Genomic DNA, 15918 nt, shown 5'->3' on the forward strand with positions numbered 1-15918 from the left:
TCATCCATCTCCGTTAAATTTAACGGATTCCATCACCTTTATAATTTAGTTCAAAGCATGAGTTGTCGTTTTGTACAATTTGATACCATGGAGGACTTTTCTGTATATTAGATTTACCACAAGGGGTTTTTTCTGTTTTTTACTCTTATAAAAACTGGCGAAGGTAACTACCACCAATGTGAAGTAATATGATACCTTAAAAAAACATTGTTGTTTGGATGACAAAGTTTTATCCACCACTTGTAAGTTGTAACAACCTGTCCTTAACGTCTGGAGCAGGAACATTTCTTTGACTAAATAGATTTATATAATACTCCACCGCCATCTGCGTTACTTCTTCATAGTCCGTAATATTGGTCACATTTTAATCCTTCATCATGGTTGGGAGGTTAAGCAGGGAAGAAAGCAATGTCAATTAAGTTATATTATAGCTTCCAAATCACATGTTTGAGATTTTGTTATTGTCCTTTTCCAAGATCAGATTCATATTGGAGTTGATATTAATTTATTTTTCATGCTCACTGATGCGTAGAACCAAAGATAAAATTAATTTAAAAAAGCAAAAGAAACAAACCCAAACTTAATCCATAGTATAATACGGTCACAGAGATGATGTCATATATCACATATCTTGGTTTACAAATCCACTCAAACTCAAACTTAATTACAAGACATCAGAATTTTACTCCCACTATCTTGGTTGAAAAAGCACTCACAAACCAAATAGATACATATGAACACTTGATCAAGTAGAGAATAACAGCTACTACAAATCCATGTATAGCAGCGCTTGATAGTCTGATTAGTTATCTTCTTGAGAAATGAAAATGAGATCATTTTGAGATATCCAATGGCATGCTTCACTTTGGCCAGGAGAGGTTTTCAATACCTTAAAGGCCACGTGATTAGGGGACCAGTCTGAAGTATCCATATGACATATCACCGTGACTGTATTAATTGGAATTTTAGTCTTAGGTTCAAGAACATCCACTGCATACACTTCAGTTTTGGACAGCAAATGGCAGAAATATGTTGAAAAAGGAAGAAATAATTCATGACATGACACAGTTTTCCCAAATTTAAGCTTTTTCATCTGTCCAACTATCAAATCTTTTCCAGAACCCTTTGTGTTTTTTGAAGTCAATGCGACCAAATGGTTGTTACCTGTTGCAGTCTTTGCAAATTCAACCATATCTTCAAGGGATTTTACACAGCTCTGAATCTCATCCTTAAGAGCAGGAGTGTTGCAATAAACAATGGTAGATTGAATTGCATCTTTTGTTTGTGGGTTTTTCAAGGATTGAGGAAAAAGTTTTTGTAGGTCATTTTCTGCAATAGAGATCTTTGATGCAATTTGAGAAGGAAGAAATGAATGTTGAGGTAATTGGTTTTCCAAGTCTGGGAGATGTACCATGCTTCCTTGTTTGAGAAGCGAGATTCTGAGGAAAGAAGAGGGATCAACATGCTGCACATGAGATGGGCTAATTCTGCCATAGCCATAAAAAATATTGTGCATCAAATTATTAACGAATGATTTGGGCGAACAAGCTAGGTTTGCAAGAGAACAATGATTTGCATTGAATGGAAGATTTTTCTTGGACACTAATGAAGTGAAATGTTCAGCTTGCTCCTTATTCAATGGAGATAGTTTGGACAGAAGATTTCCAGGCATGGTACCTTGGACATTTTCTGACCAATATTTGAGCTGATTCAACGCAGTAAATGAAGAAGATGGAGTGTGTGCACCAAAAAGGGGTGTAGGAAACGTGAGGGCAATGACAAAGAGAACGATAGCAAACCCTGAAGAGGCCATTGGTTTCAACGAGACTACTATAGTATTGGTACTAATTTGCTTCAGTGGATGAAGTGATGATGAGGACTTAGCTAGTGGAGCTGCTTATTTATACTAGTAGTCAAGCCTCATGTTTGCAAATGCTGTAGTTTCCAAATGTATGTGATGTTCACGAATCCAGAAAAATGAAAGTAAATAATTGAAGAAAAAAAGAAAAAGATTCATCCGGATTGACATTTTGCAACTTTTACACTTTGGCATCAGAATGGATTAAACATAATAAATACCATAGCATTTGGCGTGTTTGGTGACATGGTCTAGAACATTATTTTTATTCCACTTTACTCCCTCAACTGGCGACCGTAACACCTAAGATATTTGTTAGCTAAAAGACATTTGTAGTCTGAGAGTGTGATTTGCAATATAGTCCCTCACATTTGGTGCGTCTTGCAATATAATCGCAAACATAATTGTTGCAGTAGGTTAATCTATAAAATGGTGGTAAATGCTGAGCGTTCAAAATGACAGAGATTTTGTTAGTCAAAAGACATTAACATCCTTGCATTAGACGAAGGTAACTTGATTGCGATTTGAACTTTTTTCTTTTCTTTTTTGTTTTTCGAAAAGCCCATGAAATTAATGTCACAAATGCATGAGGGATGGTGCATGCTGTTGAAGCCAAAATGTCATTAGTGAATTCCTGTAATAACCATCCCTTCCTGCCCATTTTCTTCTACCATAAGTTTGCTGAAGGAGTGGACCTGAACTCGTTAACAGCTGAGTTCAAACTGGCCCTCCCTCTTCTCTTTTAATCATTCAGTGCCATTTGTTGTTGTCACAGTAAGATGTACTGGTACGACTTACTAGCGGGACTATCTTGAGCTCCAGAATGTAGCAATATCTGTGACAGATGAAAAGCATCACATGATATTTTCTCAAGTACATGTTGAATAGATAGAGAGAGAGAGAAGGTAAAGTAAATCCCCTTGCAACAAATTGTCGGTCTTTGGGGCTGCTACAAGTGGAATTCCTTGGCAAGGTATGTTGTAAAATATATAGTATTTTAAAAAAATATTCTTTGTCCCACGTCGAAAAATGAGAAATATTGCTTTCTCTGTCCCACATTGAGAAGTGAGAAGAGTTGCAGTCTTTTGTCCCACATCGGAAGTGAGAAGGGTTGCACCTCATTCTAAAATCTATAAATAGGATCCATTCCCTCCTTAGAAAATCACCCCAGCAGCTTCAGTTGATATCTTTTGATAACTGCTCTCTCTCTCTCTCTCTTTTATTTTTTGTTAGTTGATATCTTTCTGATAATTCTGTTCTCATCTTTTTTTTTTTTTATATATATATCTACTGGTTTTAATTTGCTAGTTCTGGTCCTTCTAGTTTGCAACAAGAAGAAAGCTTGTCTTTCTTGTTCGCAATAAATAGAAAAAGGCTTGTTTAATTCTTGGGAAACATTTCAATTTCATGAAATAGTTTCTTAGGACAGTGCTACGTACGACTCAAGCAGATAGTGTTAACATTGTTGTAGCCATTTATCCAACAATCTAAGAAACTATGGCCTCCGACAGTGTTAACACCCCACAACCATCCTCCGCAGCAGTCGCAGTCGCACTACCTTTTGCGAAACCATTTCCTGACGTCTCTAGAATTGAGGTTTTTGTTGATGAAAACTTCAAAAGGTGGCAAGAACGTATCTACTCTCTACTCAACATACATGGAGTGGCCTATGCACTGACAGAATCTCAACCTGCTGCCACCGTAGATGTCAAGATACAAGAGTCATGGCAATATGCCAATAAGGTATGTCGACACACAATTTTACAAACGTTTTCTAATGAGTTATTTGACATATTCTGTAGCTGCAAAGAAGCCAAACAAATTTGGGAAGCGTTGGTAACGAAGTTTACCGCTGAAGACACAACCAAACAAAAATTTGTTGTGGGAAAATACAATCAATGGCAGATGACCGACGACAAAGAAATGAAAGCTCAGGTCACAGAATACCAAATGTTACTCGAGGAGTTGAAAAATGAAGAGATCAAACTACCCGAGAAATTTGCTGCAGGCATGCTAATTGAAAAGCTACTCGAGTCATGGGCCGACTACAAAAATAACCTGAAGCACAAAGAAGAAAATTACACAAATGATGAACTCATGAAACACATCCTGATTGAAGATTCACACAGGAAGGAGTAGAGAGCTACCAAAATAAAGGAGATGACATTTAAAGCTAATCTGGTACAAAGCAACAACAAAAGGTACGCCAATAAATCCCAAAGTAACAAGTCTTGGAATCCCAACTACAAACCAAAGAATCCCAATTTTAAGAAAAAAAAGGCAATTGCTACAGTTGTGGAAAACCAGGTCACCATGCTGCTCAGTGCAGATATAATAAAGGTGACAAAGCAACTGGTAATCCTTCTAAGGCTAATTTGGTCGAAAGAGATGAAATAATTGCTGCAGTTATCTCACAAGTAAACATTGCAGCCAATGTGAAAGAGTGGGTGGTAGACTCTGGAGCTACTCGGCACATATGTGCAAATCGAGAAGCGTTTTCCTCTTATACTCTAATAGAGGATGATGGAGAAGTAGTCTACCTTGGAGACTCACGAACTGCTAAAGTTCTTGGTAAGGGTAAAGTGTTCTTGAAACTTTTTTCAGGAAAAACTTTGGCCCTTAATGATGTGCTGTATGTTCCAAATATTCGGGCAAATCTTGTTTCTGTAGCTTTGCTCGGAAAAGTTGGGGTGAAAGTGTCATTCGAATCTGATAAGATTATAATGACAAGAAATAATGTGTTTGTTGGGAAAGGCTATTGTAACCAGGGACTTTTTGTACTTAACATTTCCAATGTGATCAATGAGAATGCTTCTTCTTCTGCTTATATTATTGATTCAATTTCTTTATGGCATGCAAGATTAGGACATGTTAATATGAGTTATATAAAGAAAATGCAATCTTATGGTCTAATTTCTGGTATTAATGAAAAAATGGACAAATGTGAGATATGTACAGAAACTAAAATGACAAAGAAGACTTGTATAACTGTTCAAAGAGAAACTGAACTATTAAATTTAATCCACACAGATTTAGGTGATTTGAAACAAACTATGACTAGAGGAGGAAAAAGATATTATGTTACTTTTATAGATGACTACTCTAGATATACTAAACTTTATTTACTTAGAAATAAAGATGATACCCATAATGTCTTTTTATCTTATAAGTTTGAGGTAGAAAATCAACTTAATAAGAAGATAAAAAGAATTAGGTCTGACAGAGGAGGCGAATATTTAGCCTTAGATAAATTTTGTGAATATGAAAGCATAATACACGAAATGACACCTCCTTATTCACCCGAATCTAATGGAGTAGCTGAAAGGAAAAATAGAACACTAAAAGAAATGATGAATTCTATGATAGTTAGTTCTCATGCTCCTGATAATTTATGGGGAGAAGCTATCTTATCTGCGTGTCACTTACAAAATAGGATACCTCATAAGAAAACTGGTAAAACCCCTTATGAGTTATGGAAAAATTATAAACCTAATTTGAAATATTTGAAAGTATGGGGGTGTCTTGCTAAAGTATTGTTGCCTGAACCTAAGAAAAGAAAACTAGGTTATAAATCTTCTGATTGTATGTTTATTGGATATGCTGAACGTAGTGCTGCATTTAGATTTCTTGTTTTAAGAAGTGATGTGCTGGATTGTAATACAATTATTGAGACAAAGAATGCCGAATTTTTTGAACATATTTTTCCACTATCTAGTAAAATTTCTCATGCACCTGTTGAAATAAATAAGGAAATTATTCCAATTGAGGAATTAAGAAGGAACAAAAGGCCAAGAAAAGAATTTTCATATGGAAATGATTTTCAAACCTTTCTTATTGATAATGATCCTTTAACATACTCCGATGCTATTTCTTCTCCTGATCGTAAATTTTGGAAAGAAGCAATTAAATCTGAAATTGATTCTATCTTGACAAATAAAACTTGGATTTTAGTAGACTTAGCTCCTGGTGCAAAACCTATTGGTTGCAAATGGATTTTTAAAAGAAAATATAACTCTAATGGCTCTATAGAAAAGTACAAAGATCGTTTAGTAGCAAAAGGATTTTCTCAAAAATAAAATATTGACTATTTCGATACATTTGCACCAGTAACTAGAATTGCATCTATTCGAGTTTTATTTGCTTTAGCTTCTATCCATAAACTTGTTGTTCATCAAATGGATGTCAAAACAGCCTTTTTAAATGGTGATTTAGAAGAAGAAATTTATATGTTTCAACCTGAGGGATGTATTGTATCTGGGCAAGAAAATAAGGTTTGCAAACTAATTAAATCTCTTTACGGTCTGAAACAAGCTCTTAAATAATGACATGAGAAATTTGATCAAGTATTGATAAAAGATGGATTCTCATCTGTAGAAGTGGATAAATGTGTGTACGTGAAAATTATAAATGATCAATATGAGATAATCAGTTTACATGTGGATGACATGCTTATATTTGGTACTAGTCTAGATATTGTAAATAGTACTAAATATTTTTTGTCTTCTAATTTTGATATGAAAGATTTGGGTGAAGCCAAAATGATACTGGGTGTTAAAATTTTAAGGAAAGGTGATGGTATAATGTTGTCACAAGAACATTATACAGAGAGACTTCTTAGGAAGTTTAAAAATTATGATGTGACACCTGTGAGTACTCCTTATAACGCTAACACTCAATTAAAGAAAAATAATGGTGACCCAATTGCTCAGTCTAAATATGCTCAGATTATTGGGAGTCTGATGCATCTGATGAATTTCACTAGACCTGATATAGCTTATGCTGTATGTAGATTGAGTAGATATAGTCATAATCCCAACCGTGAGCATTGATTTGCATTAGTCAGACTAATGAAATATTTGAGAGGTACCATGAATTTTGGTATCCTGTATAGTGGATTTTCCACTGTATTAGAGGGTTACAGTGATGCTAATTGGATCTCTGATTCAAATGATACAAAATCCACTAGTGGTTATGTGTTCACCCTTGGTGGTGGTGCAGTAGCATGGAAGTCAGCCAGACAGACAATCATTGCTCGGTCAACTATGGAATCGGAGTTCATAGCTCTGGAGTTGACTGGCTCTGAGGCAGATTGGTTGAGAAAATTCTTAGCCAATGTTCCTCCTATTAAGGAACTGTTGCCTCCTGTGTCTATATACTGTGATTGTCAAGCGGCAATTGCTATTGCAAAAAATAAATCTTATAATTGTAAAAGTAGACACATGAGATTGAGACATGATGTCGTAAAGCAGCTGCTTAGAAATGGAATTATTTCCATTGATTATGTAAAGTCAGAGTTGAATTTGGCCGATCCTCTGACTAAACCCGTAGGAAGAAAATTGATTCTTCAGACTACAAAAGAAATGGGACTTCGACCAACAAGTTGTCAATAGAGACGGTAACCCAACCTATGTGATTGGTGATCCCATGAAGTAGGTTCATATGGGTAATAACAAGTTAATATTGATGGTAAAGCACTTCAATTTAAGTCCCTCCAGAGATAAGTGCTTTGAGTAATTGTGAGGATGAGTTAAAACTTTTAATGAATTCATATCCCATTAGGGAGGTGTAGTTAAAGCAATACACACTTGATGAATATGAGAGTGGAGTGGGGCCGCTCCTATAAGATTCATTGGTCAAATCTTTATAGTTCTCATGAATAACCAGGCAGGCGCACGGCCAAAAGGCGCAAAACCGCGTTAACAGCAAATTATGGGTTGTAATGTGAATGATAAAATCTCTGTCATACATCAAAAGTTATTGGTTCATACAAATTTATATTTCACCAATAATTCTGTAGGTCATGTTTTATCAATCTAAGTTTGGTTCATAGTCCAAAAGATACCAAACGAATTACATTTCATCCAAATAAATCCAGCAGATTATTTTCTTGTCCTCCATCCAAAGAATTTTTTTGAAATAGGAAGGAGATTGTTGTAAAATATATAGTATTTCAAAAAAATATTCTTTGTCCCACATCGAAAAATGAGAAGTATTGCTTTCTTTGTCCCACATTGAGAAGTGAGAAGAGTTGCAATCTTTTGTCCACACCGGAAGTGAGAAGGGTTGCACCTCATTCTAAAATCTATAAATAGGATCCATTCCCTCCTCAGAAAATCACCCCAGCAGCTTCAGTTGATATCTTTTGATAGCTGCTCTCTCTCTCTCTTTTATTTTTTGTTAGTTGATATCTTCCTGATAATTCTGTTCTCATCTTCTTTTTTTTTTATATATATCTGCTGGTTTTAATTTGCTAGTTCTGGTCCTTCTAGTTTACAACAAGAAGAAAGCTTGTCTTTCTTGTTCACAATAAATAGAAGAAAGCTTGTTTAATTCTGGAAAAACATTTCAATTTCATGAAATAGTTTCTTAGGACAGTGCTACGCACGACTCAAGCAGATAGTGTTAACATTGTTGTAGTCATTTATCCAACAAGGTATCAAGTGCATGCATGGACTATAAAATGAATGCACGTAGAAGTAGAAAAGAAAAAGGTGATCTTTCTGGTTTCTGCTAGATTTTGCAATCCACATCACACAGTCCCAACTCTTTCTGCATCTTTATTGGCAGCACCCCGGCCAGCACTAATGAATGGGCTTTGTGTGGATGCGTTGAGACCTTTTAGAGGAAAAATTTAAAGGGAGAGATGGAGATCGATGCATATCTTTAAAGCTACTTAGCTAACATCATCATATGAAAATGAAAATGAAAAAGCCACATGCTAAAGGAAAGAAACATGCATCATATGATTGACAAAACATGCTTCGTGATATCAACGACCAAGAAATTTCCTTTCAAATTTTTCAAATGTCCACGATTTGCGTATGACAACACTATTCTACTGCATTTGTATCTCACCTAATTTAGTTTAAGGAGGAACATCTTGAGCAAGAGAGATGCTGTTGAAATTGAGACATGAAATTTTCTTTTAGAATCTAGAATTGAAACTTTATATATATATATATATATATATATAATAAAAAAGAAAATAAAGTGCAAGAGAAATCAATTTTCAGGTTAAGACAACAATGAGAGAGAGAGAGAGAAATAGGTGCATAATTTAACTCAAATCTCTAGAAAAATTATATGAAACACGGTTTTGAGTATTCATTTTCTAGACCAAATCTTGATTGTTAGGTTGAACTGCTTTTATGCTGCAGTGTGCCGAGATGTCATTAAAAAAATATTTATCCTAGCTATTAACCGATATAAGCATCTCCTCATCCTATACCATGAATGAATCATGGATACGAAAAGAAATAGGATTTAAGATTAGAATTAGTTTTGAGCAAATAAATTTAGCCACTATGGACATGGTATAGGAAGAATTAAACAAAAGCCATCTTCAATTAAAATTAATTATGCTACAAAATCTACATTAACATGGCAAATTGGGTAACAGAATTAAGTATCTCGAAATTTATGTATATTTTGTACATTCACAAAGCATCTACACGACAACTATTCTTTTTTATGTATAACAAACTAAAATTTATTTCAGATCAGAAAAAGCATAAAATACTTTTTCTTTCACTTTAAGAAAAAATGGTGAATTGGGCGACTGCGATGTGAATGGATAAGATAGTAATCCCACCAATATTGTTTCTTTGAACTTTTTGTCGTTCTACTCTCAACTTCTTTTTTTTTCCACTAATATCCATTCTTTTCCTTTCCTTTCCTTCAATTGAAATGGTGACTAATTTCTTTTTAATGGTGCATAAATTACTTTAAAAGAAAACTGTAGTGAGATACCAAAAGTTCCCAATTATATGCCTTACTTTTAAACTTACCAAAATATCTGTGGATGATTGGTTAGCCACTCAATTGGACATCTTCTTATCCTCAACTTCGTTTGCGTATTCCTTTTTCCTTTCTCCCCACAAACTTATATTTCTACCCACTTTGTCCCCCTATTCTCTTACAATATTGCTAAACAAAGATTGCGAGATATAAATAAGGAGCATCAGATTTATCTTCTATTCACGCTTCAACTGCGTATCATAGTTATTTATGTTTCTTTCTTTTACTTACAACACTCAACTCCTTTAATTTCAATTTTGTTCGAAGTTTCTTTTAATTTTGTTCTTTGTTCTTTACGTATGGCACATTTTTCACTAATTTTTTTTTTTTAAAAAGGCATGTCAAGTTGGCAATTGGCACTTAGCATACAAGTGGCTCTGAAGGTGGGTAAAAGTTTTTGGACTAGGACCACTCATAAATAATTTGTTTTCTCCTGTGGGGTTTTTGATGGCCTATATCCCTTCTTATCATGGTTGCTCTCACAATACAGGCAGCCAATGAAAGTGAATGAGATAGAAAACGAAGGCGAGGCTGCTTCTGATTGATCAGCGGAACCATTGGTTTGGGAATCTAAAAGCAAAGGAGACAACAAATCTAATTGTGTTGATTTACAACCAAGAGACATTGGTAGAATAGGGAGGGTTGGATTGGATAATAAGGTGGGAGGGATACATTTGTTGATTAACAAGTAAGCAACATTGATGGGATTTGGGGGGAAAGAGTGCGAAGGGTTGGATTGGATGATAAAGTAGGAAGAATTGTAAGTAAGAAGTTTTGAATTCAGAACCTTCCATTTATTAAAAAGTAAAATTGGTGGGATCGATATGTAAATAGTATAATTGACTAAAATTACAACTAGATATCCCATAAATAGGATAAACTCACATTTAATGAGACTTGAATTTTTTAATGAGACTTGAACTAAGTGCCCATGATTGCTAGGTGCTCAACCTTAATCAACCAAACCAAAGCCCCATCCGTGCAAATTGTATAGGATAAATATTAGTAAACATTCATAGGACCAGCTGGTCAATAATTTTACAGGGATTATGAAATCCACATGGGGAAATAGTTCCTACTCCTGAGTCATGAGTCAATGAGATTTGGGACCAGTGGCGGCCGCCACCCTCGAAAATTTGGAAAATCCCTGGTAATAAGAAGAATGTAAAACGATATTCTCCTAGATCAATTTGGACAAAAATGCCTTAAAGGCCTTTAGTAATTATGGAGCCCAATTGATTGTCTCGAGTTGATCTGAGCCATTCAAAATTTAAATTTTCTTAAAAATTTATTTTTAAAGTTGATAGCCCATATTTGGTCAACATAAGTTGAACTCAATCCGGATTGTTATTTATGCTCTGTAATTGTCATTGCCAATTGTAGAGACATTGGGTCTATTTGGATTGAACGAAGGATTTGATGTGAATGGATTTGAAATGAATACATTTGAAATTCACTCCAATTCAAAATATATTGTTTGGATAGCATTTATCTTGGTATGGAGATAGTTTGTAATTAACAAAGCAATGGAGTAAAACATAAAATCATTAAATGTTTCAGGCGCAAAAATAAAAAAAAAATTTCGTTGGTACAATCTAAAAAGTTGAATCGATATTGTAGGAGCGGGAAGACCGCAAAGAAGAGATGTCAGAGGAGGAATTTCGAATGACTTCTATTTTGGGTGAATTTGAATATCAAATCTTTTATACACTGACAGTGTATACATTTTTACCATTGGATGTATGGCATCTAATCCGAATTTAAATTTGAAACCCAAATTTTGCATATATGTTGTGCATCCAACCATGATAATGTATACACTATCAGTGTATACAAGATTTACTCTTTATTTTAACACAAAAACTAGAAATTTGTTCGTGCCTTAGCACTATCTTTCTTTATTTATTGTGAATTTACACAAAGATGAATAATTGAAAATAAAAAATTAACAATAATCTTACATGTTCATTCATATCAATTTTAAAAAATTAATGTATTCTAAATGTTCAATTATTTACTAATTTTTAAAATTTGTTTATATATGTTCACTATAATATGATAGTATACATCAAATAATGTACCACATTTTAAAAACTTGGTATATATTCTTTTTTTTTATAAATATTTTTTTAGATAATTTAGATTTTTATTATGACCATAAACTTAGAACTATATATTCATATTTAATTAAGTAGAAAAGATCCAACAATCCATTTTTCTTCATCAATAAATATTCAATTTCTAACAATATTGAAATATGCCGGTGTAACAGTTAATTCTCTTTTTTACACTAAGTTAATTCAAAATTAAGGGAAGAAATGATGAACAATGTGAATACTAATCAACGATATGGTGGTGAAAAGAAATAATTTATAGGATTTGTAAGATTTCAATAATTGTGATTTGAAAAAAAATTTACTATAGTTCTATGTGATAATTTGGCAGAAAGTAGATACATTAAAATAAGATTAGTTACTTTTTAAAGTTATTTTAAAATTAAAAACAATTTTTAAACATATAATATAATCCACAAGAATTTCCAATCAAAACTTTCCTTTCGTTATCCAAATAACAAATTGACTATTGCCGCCAGAAAAAAGCCGGGCTGGCATGGCAAGTTTTAGAATACGATTTTAACCCTAAATTGTGAAATAACTCTTCCATGCGACGCAAGTTTTAGACTTTCTTTGATATTCTAGGCCTTTTCTAGCTCAATCCTACGCTCGGTGACCTTACCTAAAACCTTGTATCCTTGAAATGTGGTAATTACTTGACTTGTAGGACTGATTTAACATGTTGATTACCTCCTGATTGATATGAATGTAGACACCAAATTCTTCTTAATTTCAACTCAATTACTGTTCATTTGTAAACACCATTTCTCTTTTATTTCAAAAAATGGGATGTGACAATGAATATGTGATTGTTATAGTTATCTTGGATTATTTGCTTAAAGCTTTCGCTGCATTTTCTTATGATCCCTACAATTGGAGTTTGCCTGGTATGTTCACTTTCTACCATGGAGAGATGTGAGCCCTTTGAGACCAGTCCTTGATGTATTACTTGCTATCTAGATCAGCAATGTGAGCCCTTTAAGGGACACGCACATGTTGTTTTTACTTGCTTTATCAGAGTAAATGTTAGCCCTTTAACTCGGAACATGGGTTCAATGTATGTTGTAACTAGTGTTTGTGTTCTTTATTTCACTTATTTTCTTTCCTTGGACACGAATATCCTCATGGCATGCCTTCTAGTTTACATGTTTTTTTGTGTTTTGTGAGTGTTGCCAGTTATATAAGTTTGCTTTAATAACACATCGTATAGTATGTTCAGTTCGAGTGTTATGCAAACGAAGGTTAGAGTTTATTGATTATTAAACGAGCACAAGGGATTGTTCGAACTCAATTGATTAACATTGTAAGAGTATTCGGCTCTTTGAAGTTTAAAAAGGCTAAATTTTTTTTTTTTTGAAGAATAAAGGACTGAACTAATTTGAAGAAAATTTAAGAGTGATAGTTAGGAAACTTTTAAGAATGGAAGGTTTTGTGGGGGGGGGAGGGAAAATAAAAAAAATCTGGCCTTGTTGCCTCCATATGCACGATAGAGATAACAAGAAAATAAAGGCTAAAGATTGGGATGTTAAGAAGAATGAGTAGGAAAAAAGGGTAAACATCCACCTACCTGCGGTGCAAGGATCTAAGGGAGTTTAAGAGTAGAAATGTTTTGAGGATGAGAATGAGGGTTTTGAGGCGTGGGGATGTGAATGTACTTGAGTGGAAGACTAAGCCACAGGATGACAACAAAGGGCTTTTGAGGTTTGAGCGGCGGCTAGAGAATCAGAGGTTTGAGGATCTAATTTTTTGTAGCATATATATGTATAGGATAGATGGACACTGTTGGTTTTTTGGAGCATAAACTAAGAAACAGTACCTTAGTGTTACAAAAAAAAACTTATAAGAGACTTGTATTGAAAGTAGAAAATGAGCTTGTATTCTACATTCATCAACTCACTATTTATAGTGATTACATAAAACAAACTAGCAAAATATCCAACCAACAATTATCCTAAAAATCTCAACAAAATATAATCTTCTACTACTAGCAAATCTTAGCTAATATATTTGTTAACAAACCAACATAATCTTTGGTTAACAAATATCCTTATTTTCTAATAACTAAATTATTTTGATATCAAACCCAATCTGATAAAATCTGTAGGAAAAGTTGGCATATATCAACACTCCTCCTTACCACTTTTGCTACAGATTTTCAATTGCCTTCTCAAATCTTTGAACTTTGTTTTAGACAAGACTTTCATAAAAATGTCTACAATCTGGCCATCAGTCTTGCAATGTTTCTTGGGCCAAATTTCAAAATCAATACCAAATTTTCCGATGTATTCAAATGACTTCTTTGCAACTTGAAAGTGGAACTCCCATACGTAATAGATGAACATGAAGAAGAAATTCACAATACAAAAAATGATTGCTATGAGAGACATAAAACAATCCTTCAAATTTTTGTATGGCCTTTTATCAGCTATGTCACCACCATCATCCTTGGGTAGCATTTCATGAATTTTTATAATGTAACCTCCTTCAATTGCCTCATCAGTGATCTCCTCCTGAATTTTAGCAACATCTGAATTTTTTGGTTCACCATACTGCATCTTAGAATTGTCAATTTCTGACAAATTCAAAGCAAAATTTTTGCCTCTCATTTTCACTGAGAAAAGCTCATTCCCAACTGGATCATGTATAACACAAGTCCTATTTTTGAAGATGACAGAATAATTCTTCTCTAATAACTGTCCAACACTTAATAGATTTTGATTAATTTCAAGTACATACAAAACATTGGAAATAATTTTGGTACCTGAATCATAATTAATAGCAACACTACCTTTGCCTTTCATCTCAATAGAATCTCCATTTCCAATTTTGACTTTGGAGATTTGCGATTTATCAAGTTTCCTAAATATAGATTCATCATATGCCATGTGATGAGTGCAACCACTGTCTATTAGCCAAGTTTCAGTATTGAAATTATTGCTTGCAAAACATGTGGCCATGAAAAGTTGCTCCTCATCTTTTTCATCAACCATCTGAGCGTGATGTTCTCTTTTTCCTTTATTTTTGCAAACTCTCTCCATATGTTCCATTTGCTTACAAAACCTACATTGAATGTCAGGTCTAAACTAACAATATATTGAAAGATGTGAGGTTTTCTTACAGTGTGAACACGGAGGATTTTTGCCATTTTTCTTCTCATCTTGACTATTTTTGTCTTGGTCGTTTCTATCACCTTGTCGAATTTGATCCTCATTTATTGTTCGAAAAGTACCTTCAATGACTCCTTCAGTTCTTATGGCTCGTCTTTGTTCTTATGCCTCTAAAGCATTGATCAATTCTGGCAAGGTCATTCGAGAGAGATCTCTTGAATTTTCAAGAGAGAAAATCTTGGCTTCAAACCTTTCTGGTAAACTCACCAAGACTTTCTCCACAACTCTGCTATTTGGAAGTTGTTCTCCAATCAATCTGATTTTGTTCACAACATTTAAGAGTCTGTCAGAATACTCTTTAATGTTTTCTTTGTCTTTCATCCTAAGGAGTTCAAATTCTCTCCTAAGGTTCAAAACTTGCATCTGTTTTGTTCTGTCATTGCCTTGAAAAGCCACTTTGAGAGCATCCCAAGCTTCTTTTGCAGTTTCACAAGTCATAATTTTTGTGAATACTGCATCGGAAACTGCTGAATGAATGCAAGTCATGGCTTTTGATCTCCTTTTGACTGCATCTCTATGGGCTCTCATCTCTGCAATAGTTGGATCTTCCGGCAATTCAGGAACAGGATCTATCTCTACCACATCCCAAAGATCATTAGCATCCAAATAGGATTTCATTTTGACAGCCTAGATTTGGTAATTTTCACCGGTGAAACTTGGAGGATTTGACAAGAAATTATTTCCTGGCATTTTGATGTCGAGGGCTTAAGTGTGAAAAAGGAATTTTCACCAGATTCACTCACTCTTAAAGAAACAGGCCCTTAAGATTTAGGCTCTGATACCACTTTGTTGGTTTTTTGGGGCATAAGCTAAGAAACAACACTTTGGTGTTGCAAAAAAAAAAAAAAAACTTATAAGAGACTTGTATTGAAGGTAGTAAATAAGCTTGTGTTCTATATTCATCAAGTCACTATTTATAGTGATTACATGAAACAAATTAGCAAAATATCCAACTAACAATTATCCTAAAAATCTTAACAAA

General features: G+C 34.0%; 2 protein-coding genes across 2 annotated transcripts; both read right to left on the reverse strand.

Moving 5' to 3' along the window:
- Nucleotides 1–802: 802 nt before the first annotated feature.
- On the reverse strand, nt 803–1813 carry LOC113735906 (BURP domain-containing protein 16-like). Its single transcript, XM_027262873.1, has one exon. The coding sequence runs from the start codon at nt 1811–1813 to the stop codon at nt 803–805; it is 1011 nt and encodes a 336-aa protein (XP_027118674.1).
- A 13225-nt stretch (nt 1814–15038) lies between these two features.
- Nucleotides 15039–15554, reverse strand: LOC140037954 (uncharacterized). The gene has a single exon (XM_072083140.1). It carries the CDS (start codon nt 15552–15554, stop codon nt 15039–15041), a length of 516 nt encoding a protein of 171 aa, XP_071939241.1.
- Between the last annotated feature and the right edge of the window lie 364 nt (nt 15555–15918).

The sequence above is a fragment of the Coffea arabica genome, chromosome 3c (genome assembly GCF_036785885.1).
Source record: "Coffea arabica cultivar ET-39 chromosome 3c, Coffea Arabica ET-39 HiFi, whole genome shotgun sequence".
In the NCBI taxonomy this organism is placed as follows: Eukaryota; Viridiplantae; Streptophyta; class Magnoliopsida; order Gentianales; family Rubiaceae; genus Coffea; species Coffea arabica.

What these genes read in the sequence shown, in the direction of transcription:
- LOC113735906 (XM_027262873.1), bottom strand. Translation starts at nt 1,813, where the DNA reads ATGGCCTCTTCAGGGTTTGCTATCGTTCTCTTTGTCATTGCCCTCACG.
- LOC140037954 (XM_072083140.1), bottom strand. Translation starts at nt 15,554, where the DNA reads ATGAAATCCTATTTGGATGCTAATGATCTTTGGGATGTGGTAGAGATA.